At 42.1% G+C, this 10560-nt stretch overlaps 1 protein-coding gene across 1 annotated transcript; it reads right to left on the bottom strand.

Moving 5' to 3' along the window:
• Nucleotides 1-774: 774 nt before the first annotated feature.
• On the bottom strand, nt 775-10418 carry LOC109526631 (neural cell adhesion molecule L1-like protein). Its single transcript, XM_019888032.1, has 8 exons — nt 10294-10418; nt 9616-9813; nt 8566-8636; nt 6802-7024; nt 5704-5739; nt 4216-4331; nt 1241-1445; nt 775-1085 (listed from the first exon to the last, which is right to left on the bottom strand). Exons 3-8 carry the CDS (start codon nt 8581-8583, stop codon nt 790-792), a joined length of 894 nt encoding a protein of 297 aa, XP_019743591.1. The 5' UTR covers nt 8584-8636; nt 9616-9813; nt 10294-10418; the 3' UTR covers nt 775-789.
• Nucleotides 10419-10560: the final 142 nt, after the last annotated feature.

A 10560-nucleotide genomic window follows, 5' to 3' on the forward strand; every position in this document is an offset into this window, starting at 1 on the left:
AATAAAATTTAATTTGAAAAGGTGGAGAGAAGGGGGGGGGGGGGGGATCGGGGGGTGAGGCGCTATCATATCACGACACCATTCAGTCAATGAAAATGTGAAAGAGCAAAGCCCCTCACTCTGCAACATTTCTCATGCATCTGGGAAAAGCTGGTGAATGGCGAGGGGGTGGGGAGGGGGTTAGGAGGGGGCACCGGGGCAAAAGCAGCCTACACATGAAAGATTGTTTTCGGGAAAGAATCTGCACTCCCAGTGGATGCGAGACGTTAAGAAGTCAACACTCTTTGGGGTGTTGGTAGAGCCTTGTTCAGAACTAAACACTGCCATCTAGAGTTGAACATCGACTCATACACAGGCTTTCTTTGATTCCAATTATGTTACCTGTATATTCAACCCGGAACGCTGATTCACCGGGGAAATCAATACAAACACGAGGAAAAGGCTCACAATCCTTATCATGAAATAAGTCCCTGCGGTTTGTCAGTCTCCTATTCCTAAAAGCTCTTTCCTGTGTACCAAATTAAACCGGCTATGTGGCAATGCAAGCATGCGACCTGACCGCAAAAACAAGTCAGTCAAATTTTGCTTGTCTAACAATGCTATTTCCAAAGCGCAGCAGTTTTTTTTTTGTTTTTGGTCGAATGTGTAACATTGCTGTTTAGAGGAATGTAAGGACACTAGAAAACGTTTGGTATAACCTAACTGAGGTGATTGATTCATACCCCCCCCAAAAAAAGAAAAATCTGATGAAATTAATTTACATTAAACCTTTCATATACATTCAACCTGTTAAACAAACCATATGTACGTCAAATATTGGACACATTGCCTCCCATATGTAAAATCGAACGTGGTACACATATTCATGCATACAATCCCAGAGGGCTTCAGTATGTATGAATCGACCAGCCGTAGGTTATTGTGATGTGTGTGTACGTGTGTGAGTTCCTGGGTACACATACTGAGGTGGTACTGCAGGAGGTAGCCAGTCAGGATGCCGTTTGCAACCAGCGGCGGAGCCCATACAAGCCGGATGGACTCTTTCTGGGCATTGGAGGTGGTCAGAATGGGCACTTGTTCCGGAACTGAAAAATAATTAGAAATTGCACTCGTATCTCTCCAAACAACTAGTTCCCATTTTTGTCTGCCATTTTTGCACGGGTGTGAAGGCTGTGAGTGCTGAAGGAACAACCGGGTGTTCGTAACTCAGTACAGCATCTAGTCGGCGTGTTCATCTCACCTCCCTCTGGAGTGTTGAAGGTGACTGGGTCACTACTCGGCCCGTTTCCCTTCTTGTTGAAGACGTTGACAGTGAGCGTATACTCTGAGAAGGCGTCCAGGTTGGGCACAATGGCATGCGTCCTCTTCCCGGGAAATGACAGCGTGTGGCGCTCATCCAAGATCTTGTCTGGATTCAGGAAACTTCGCTTCCGCAGCCAGTGAACCTGGAAGAAGCAGGCAATGGGGAAATGCTGACCAAGAGAAGGGTTCAAAAAATTGGCCATCCAACGAGATTTAACCACGGACCTGTTTTGTTTCCAATTTTCTCGTCATTGAAAATGAAAAGTCCATTCGCAGCTGTACCTTTCAGATATAAAAACTGTCAAAAATGCTGGGGGATTCATGAGTACTGTCAATGCAGAACGACTTGAGGTCAAATTCAAGCTTAAGGAATTATTTGAGTGAAATGGTCCCTGTAAATCAAACAATAATCAATACAGTATATTAAGTGTTACCTGGAAAAAAAACGGTCCCATGAAGTGAACACAATATAGAATGTTTATTGTGTTATATGTATCGAATGTGGTGAATCTGAAAATAGTTTTCATGGGACTTAAATGTTTGTAAGTTCATTAAAATAACGAGCCTTGGGCAGACGTGACTGTAATGCACTTTACTTTGGAGTCAGCCAATCCTCCATTAAGCGTCACCAGTTGGTCCAAAATGCTGCTGCTCGCCTCTTGACTGTTACTTGTAAGAGGGAGCACAAAACTCCTACTTTGGCATCCCTTCACTGGCTCCCGATACATTAGAGTTCTTTTTAAGATCCTATTATTTGTTTTCAAATCTTGAAATGGCCTCGCCCCACCTTACCTTTTTGAAGCTCCTCCGCCCCTACGCACCCCAGGTCTGCGGACGAGACACTATTAGCGGTACCAAGAATGAAGTGGAGGGTCAAAGGGGATCGGGCCTTTTCCGTTGCTGGTCTCTCTTTTTGGAATGACCTCCCACTGAATGTTCGGCAAGCCCCCTCGCTGTCCATCTTTGATACTCAACTTAAAACTCTTAAAAAAAAACAAAAAAACTAAAACTAAACTAAAAGCCAAAAAAAAGCTTTTAACTCAGCATGAGATTTTAATTTTACTTTGACTGTTTTTGTTTACCAAGTCAGTACAAGGTGGATACGACATACTATTTTATTATTAATATCAATGTCATCATATTGTCATGAGCTTGCATCCTTCACAACTCTCAAGGTACTATTGAGCAAGGCACCAGAACCCACCAGAAACTTAACTGAGCGTTTACCCAAATCACTCTGATGTCTCTCCGTGCATATGCGTCGTCTGCTTCACTTTTTTATTTATTTCTTTTTAAACGTGAATAATGTTTTTTCCTTGTCCCTGACAGGAAGCGTTGAGTTTAATTACACTGCAACATTTGGTAAAGTGTGACAAGAAAAACGACCAATGAAACACCTTGTTGTTGTTGTTATTTATTGCCCAGACAGGCTGCCATCTGGTGAGGTGTGAAAGCACTGACTTTCCTCAAAATTGGCACATCAAAGGCGGAACAGCATAATAGACGTTTATTCGCCTGTGCCTTTTTGACGGAACTCAATACGCCGGGATATTGCCGTGTCTGTGTGTGAGAATTCAAACAGCCGATGCGGCTTCCCGCATGAGCGGTGATCTCTGCGCCAGCGCCTTGTGTGACAAAGCATTTGATTTTACTGGTCAATATATATATATTTTTTTAAACAGAGATGCAAGTAAAACGTTCTCGTTTTTTTTTTTTTGTATTCGATATGTGTTGGACAGCAACGATTGGGCGTGGGAATCGATTCTCCGGAGTCAAACTTCACACCCTTATCCCGTGACACACAGCTGTCATTCAGCCGCTTTTATACCTCTAGGACTAACTCGACAGCGGGCCGGAAAGGTCAACTTCAGTATTGGTACCTTACATAACCTCCTTCATATCTCTCTGACCTTCTCCAAATCAACAATGCCGCTCGCACTCGAAAGTCCGCCTAACCTACCTCCAGCATGTCTGTTCACCAAAATCACGACTTTGCACGAGACCCCAAAAACTGCACGTTTGTTTAACGTTGCATCGTCAAAGAGAGTAAGCCATTTTCAACACTTTAGATCGGTGAATTATTTGCTAAAGTAACACCCAAACTAATGTAGACTGACTAATAGTAGACTTTTGTGGAATAATGTCATGAAATAGTGACAAGTCTTTGATCCTTGTTTCAATTCTTAATTTTATATACACTAGTTAGCAAGACCAAGAGGAAAAAGAAGTAAAAAAAAAAAAAAAATGTTTACATGAAAGGGATGTCCGAAACGCAGACTCCAAAAAGCGACAAAAATGGACACACGTGTTTTTCGCAGGACGGAGACGACGTATGTACAGCTGGTCATGGAGAGACAGAACTGATCACGGATCCCTTATTGTGTCATGCTATCAAATCAGCAGAAAAATGATGCTTGCCATAAAATCTGAATGGAAAACAGATTAAGCATTTGATTTTACTGGTCAATATTTTTTTTTTTAAACAGAGATGCAAGTAAAGCGTTCTCGTTTTTTTTTTGCGCTGATTCCGAATCTCCCCTTGTTTTTCTGTAGCACATCAGGTTTTTTAATAACAATACTACCACTACTACTACTTCTACTACTACTACTACTAATCATAATAATAATACAAAAGGTAATGTAGTAATATATTTTGAAAGATTTATGAAGGGTTAGGTTCAGTAAAAGGTAGAATTTCTTTTTTTCTGAAATGTCGCAGCACAAGCTTTTGAAGGTCAAACTTCAAAACAACACAAAAATATCGCAAAAACCAAATGTGCTTGGAACATTTTTTTTCAATCAGCGGCAAAAATATTTTGAAGAAGACATAAGCCAACTCTGTTTATTTTATCGCTGTTGACCGGTGTTATTTGCACACAAATCATTTTCGAGTGGTGCTTGATGAAAACTTACATGGTACCCCTTAAGGTGACCTCTCAGTGTGGCCGGTGGAACTGGGGTCCAGCTTACTCTCAGAACAGTTGTGTTCATCACCTCCACTGCGACATCCCGCGGTGCGGCGGTGGGAACTAAAGGACACATGGAGGGAGGTCACGCAACTCTCCAGAGACTCACAAAGTCTCGGTACACTACAGTCAAGCACAGGAAAATTACTGCACAGAAATGTTGGTGCAACTGTTTTTGGTCGAGCTGCTAACGGTGGTACAATATGAGCAGGCATTTATATTTGAAAGCATAATGGCCCGAATCATCTTTTAAGTGGAGGGGAGGCAGGGGGAGGGACACCAAAAAAAGAGCTCTACATTTTTTCTGCTCTACGTGGTTGCTGGACAGGATGGAAGCAAAGCAGAAACTAGAAGCAGCAGCATCACGTCTCGGTTAGTCTATACGTTGCGGAGCGCCTCGTGATCTAATAAAGGTCGCACAGATTTTGAGACAGAGGCGGTACATTTCAGATCTCACAGCTCCACAAAAGGTTATTTGCCACCTGCTGCATTTGAGGGTGGGAAAAGTCACTACAGCACAGCTGCACAAGCAAACAGAAAAAAAACCAAAAAAAAAAACAACTTAACCTGACAAATTTTCCCGTAGACAATGGCGAAAGATGACTGAAGACGGGCGTGGGACGATAATAATAAAAACAAATAAATTAATTAAAAAATGAATTAAGGAAATAATGCACAATGGGAGCTAGTTGAATCACCATATAAGCTGAAGTTCCCCTGTCAATAGTGTATGAATGCAGACGGATGATGTCAGCAAGGTGAAATGCCAAAGAAAAAAAAATGGCTGTTTCCGAGTTCATTCTGGGTAAGACCATTTGAGAACATTTTCTGCAGGCGGCATGGCACACGAGTGATGAGCAAATCAGCCTGCCAGTTTGAGAGATTGGCAGTTCGAGCCCGGGCGCCAGACTTCTCGTGTCGAATTTGTATGTTCTCCCCATTCTTTTTTTCAGGTACTCTGGTTTCCACTCACATTCCCAAAAACGTGGCCTAAATTGCTCTTCGGTGTGAATGTAAGTGTGAAGGGTTGTTTGTCTACATGCAACTTGGACTGGCTGGTGACCAGTCCAGACTGTTCCTCGCCTATTCATCTACATCGCCCAAAGTCGACACTACCTCACCCATTGTCCTCGATATGCCTCGATTGTGAGGATTAAGCGGTTCAGATAATGGATGGATGGATAAACAAATTTATTGCTAGTAATTTCACCTATTTTTCTGACACCCTCCCTGCTCCTTCTGCCCACCTTCCCCTTTGATAACTAACCTTTCAGCTCATGTCAAATGTCATTTTTAGTTTTTTGTTTTTTGATCATGCCGCGGGCCGCTGAAAATGGATTGCAGGCCGCAAATGGCCCCAGGGCTGTAGTTTAGAAACCTCTGGTTTAAGGGGTCAAGCAAACAGAAAAAAAACCAAAAAAAAAAAGAACTTAACCTGACAAATTTTCCCGTAGACAATGGCGAAAGATGACTGAAGACGGGGTGTGGTGCGATAATAAAAAAAGTAAATAAATTAACAAAATGAATTAAGGAAATAATACACAATGGGAGCTAGGTGAGTCACCATATAAGCTGAAGTTCCCCTGGCAATAGTGTATGAATGCAGACGGATGATGTCAGCAAGGTGAAATGCCAAAGAAAAAAAAATGGCTGTTTCCTAGTTCATTCTGGGTAAGACAATTTGAGAACATTTTATGCAGGCGGCATGGCACACGAGTGCTGAGCAAATCGGCCTGCCAGTTTGAGAGATTGGCAGTTCGAGCCCGGGCGCCAGACTTCTTGTGTCGAATTTGTATGTTCTCCCCATTCTTTTTTTCAGGTACTCTGGTTTCCACTCACATTCCCAAAAACGTGGCCTAAATTGCTCTTCGGTGTGAATGTAAGTGTGAAGGGTTGTTTGTCTACATGCAACTTGGACTGGCTGGTGACCAGTCCAGACTGTTCCTCGCCTATTCATCTACATCGCCCAAAGTCGACACTACCTCACCCATTGTCCTCGATATGCCTCGATTGTGAGGATTAAGCGGTTCAGATAATGGATGGATGGATAAACAAATTTATTGCTAGTAATTTCACCTATTTTTCTGACACCCTCCCTGCTCCTTCTGCCCACCTTCCCCTTTGATAACTAACCTTTCAGCTCATGTCAAATGTCATTTTTAGTTTTTTGTTTTTTGATCATGCCACGGGCCGCTGAAAATGGATTGCAGGCCGCAAATGGCCCCAGGGCCGTAGTTTAGAAACCTCTGGTTTAAGGGGTCAAAAATGAGTATGTGTGTCCAACACTTCATTTCCTGTTGTTCAGGCTTGTTGAATTAAATCGGCAGCTCCTCTCCCGGTTACAGCTATGTAATGCACGCCTTTAAAAAAAAAAACGAAAACAAAAAAACCCCAATCATGCTGTGTTTTATCTCCTAGGGAAATGTTGTATGATGCAGCAGAGTATGAGCATGAAAGCCTGTCTCCCAGCAGCATTTCTACAATAAATAAATGCTCTGCAATATTTGTAGCGACTGGTGCAATATTCACTCACCATCTTCTCCAGAATAACCCGTAGCGATTTTAGGCTCCGGTCCCCAGCCGTGGCTGTTCCTGCTCTGAATTTTTATTTCATACGGGATGAATGTTGACGTGTTTCTCACAACAAAGGAGTGTCTTTTGATCAGGTGTTCTGTCCAGGTATCGTCCACAGCGAGTTTCCTGTAGCTGACTTTGTACTCCAGGCCTGGGCCATTGTGTTCAACAGGCAACAGTGGCTACACAACGAGGACATTTCTTAGCGTTGGGTGACGATCCGAGTACAGTGGTACCTCTACTTCTGATATTAATTGGTTCTGGAAGAAATTTCTGAACTAGATGCGTTTTCCATGTAAATGCCCTAATTTGCTCCAAGCCCCCCCAAAATTCAGACATAAATGTTTCCTCAAGCATTAAAATGCATCAAAATATGGAACAAATACATGTTACAATTAAATTATTGCACAATAAATGAGAGTTTCATGCATCATGTAAAAAAGCAATGAATAGAGTAAAGAATAAAAGTGATGGCCATTGAACTTTTAACTGCGTCCTCATCGTTTTTTGTCCTCTTTAGTCCATGTTCTCTCTCAGAAGTGGTTTTCGTCTGGCGTTTTGTAAAGATCTGATCCAAGGACGTTCGCTTTTGTCTGCTTTTCCCAATCCTTCGAAATCCAAGGTCGTTCGCTTTTGTCTGCTTTTCCCAATCCTTCGAAATTGTCCAAGGCAAACATCAGCATAGTGAGCGATCGCCTGACTGGTGAAGACTTTTTCTGGGTGATTTACATACACGTAAAATTATCGGAATACGATGAGGACGCTGCATAAACATTCTATATACACATACAGACACATACGGTAGAGGTCCCTCTTAGCCAATGGTATGCCAGGAAGATGCTCGGTAAGAGCCAATGGCAAAGCAGCTATAAGTATGTTGTGTTCAGGAAACTCGGAGCTGTGACAAGCAGGCCATACTGTATTTTTGGCTTCCGTATCTTGGAATTGCTTTCGTCATAAGAGGCAATAATGTCTTGTTGAGACATTTCGTAAGTTGAAAATTTCGTATGAAAAGACGTTCGTAAGTAGAGGTACCACTGTCCATGGAAATGTCACTTTGTAAAATCTTACCTCCCAGCTGATGTCCATTTGATGAGGTAGGCGGCCTTCTATTTTAATGTTTTCTGGGTTCCTATCAGGAGCTTTGAAGGGGGGAGGGGAAAAAAAGATGATTCCTGGACACTGAATTATGCGCACACAGTACTGTCATCGTTAAGCCGCAACAAAATAGTGTGGAGCAAACTTCTTTTGTAAGTTCAAAGGTATACTGTAACTGACGCTTTTGTCTGCTTTTCCCAATCCTTCGAAATTGTCCAAGGCAAACATCAGCATAGTGAGCGATCGCCTGACTGGTGAAGACTTTTTCTGGGTGATTCACATATACGTAAAATTATCGGAATACGATGAGGACGCTGCATAAACATTCTATATACACATATAGACACATACGGTAGAGGCCCTTCTTAACCAAATGGGATGCCAGGATAATGCTTGGTAATAGCCAATGGCAAAGCAGCTATAAGTATGTTGTGTTCAGGAAACTCGGAGCTGTGACTAGCAGGCCATACTGTATTTTTCCCTTTCGTATCTTGAAATTGCTTTTGTAATAAGAGGCAATGATTTCTTGTTGAAACGTTTCGTAACTTGAAAATTTCGTAACAAGAGAGACGTTCGTAAGTCAAGGTACCACTGTCCATGGAAATGTCGTTTTGTAAAATCTTACCTCCCAGCTGATGCCCATTTGATGAGGTAGGCGGCCTTCTATTTTAATGTTTTCTGGGTTCCTATCAGGAGCTTTGAAGGAGGGAGGGGGAAAAAAGATGATTCTTGGACACTGAATGATGCACACACAGTACTGTCATCGCTAAGCCGCAACAAAATACTGTGGAGCAAACTTCTTTTGTAAGTTCAAAGGTATACTGTAACTGATGGCAGAATTACACTGTGTGATTCTGGCTGGCCCCCCACACAATTTAAAAAGAAGTGTGAAAACTTAATCAGAGCAGAAAGCACAGACTCAAGCGAGAGAGTGAGCGAGTGAGTGAGTCTCACCAGCTGGGGGGGTTTTGTAGCGCTCAGTGGGCTCACTGGGGGGCCCAGGTCCAACAGCATTCACTGCGTACACTCTGAACTGGTAGTTAAGATGTCCGTGGAGTGCCAGCTCGGCTGTTGCCTGGTTACCGGGGACTTTGTGGAGCTCTTTCCACTTGCCCGGTTCCCATTGGCTCTCCTCATACTCCACAATGAATTCTGTATTCATACAAGAGATCAGGTCGCTGCACATTTAATCATCGTCACACACATACGTGAACATTCCTTTGAACTTTTGAAATCATACGTGGACATTCTCTTTCTGATGTATTATCTTCATGAAGGTTCACTATGTGGTTTAAAATGAAGACATTGCTGATTTAATTTCATTAATTTGAACTCATTTAATGTGATGATTAGATGAAGATGATTCTTAACTAAATTTGCCAGGAAAGAAAATGCATTTGGGACATTTCTATGTGCAGGTTAAACGCTTTTAGTAAAACAAAATACTGGTTGAGCAGGCTCATTACAGCATATGAAATATTTCAAAATTTCGACTTCTTTCTTGATTATTGCGTAAGAGGTTGGGAACTTTAACATGACAAGAGCACAATAACTCTTAACTTTTTAAATGGCCATAATGTGTCCGTAAACATTAATGAAAAAAGTGAACCCGTAATTCATGTCAGTTTTAAAGCACAGACTCAAGCGAGAGAGTGAGCGAGTGAGTGAGTCTCACCAGCTGGGGGGGTTTTGTAGCGCTCAGTGGGCTCACTGGGGGGCCCAGGTCCAACAGCATTCACTGCGTACACTCTGAACTGGTAGTTAAGATGTCCGTGGAGTGCCAGCTCGGCTGTTGCCTGGTTACCGGGGACTTTGTGGAGCTCTTTCCACTTGCCCGGTTCCCATTGGCTCTCCTCATACTCCACAATGAATTCTGTATTCATACAAGAGATCAGGTCGCTGCACATTTAATCATCGTCACACACATACGTGAACATTCCTTTGAACTTTTGAAATCATACGTGGGCATTTATGATGTATTATCTTCATGAAGGCTCACTATTGTGGTTAAAAATGAAGACATTGCTGATTTAATTTCATTAATTTGAACTCATTTAATGTGATGATTAGATGAAGATGATTCTTAACTAAATTTGCCAGGAAAGAAAATGCATTTGGGACATTTCTATGTGCAGGTTAAACGCTTTTAGTAAAACAAAATACTGGTTGAGCAGGCTCATTACAGCATATGAAATATTTCAAAATTTCGACTTCTTTCTTGATTATTGCGTAAGAGGTTGGGAACTTTAACATGACAAGAGCACAATAACTCTTAACTTTTTAAATGGCCATAATGTGTCCGTAAACATTAATGAAAAAAGTGAACCCGTAATTCATGTCAGTTTTGTCTCACCGATTACGGAACTGTTGTGGTCACTGCCAGGCACCCAAGCCAAAAGGATATGTCTTTGATCCTTGAGTTCAGTTATCTCGACGTTTTGCGGGGCATCTGGAACATCTGCAACATAGAGAGAAACATTCAAGTCACATGAGCTTTTTCAATATAAGGTGTGCTCTTTCTCGCGGTACTCAATCGTACATATATGGTATTGCTATCCACTACTCACTCTGCTGACCAGGTTTGTGTGGTGAAACACACATCCTTACTGAAGCAAAAAAA

The sequence above is a fragment of the Hippocampus comes genome, unplaced genomic scaffold (genome assembly GCF_001891065.2).
Source record: "Hippocampus comes isolate QL1 unplaced genomic scaffold, H_comes_QL1_v1.1 scaffold14, whole genome shotgun sequence".
Lineage (NCBI taxonomy): Eukaryota > Metazoa > Chordata > Actinopteri > Syngnathiformes > Syngnathidae > Hippocampus > Hippocampus comes.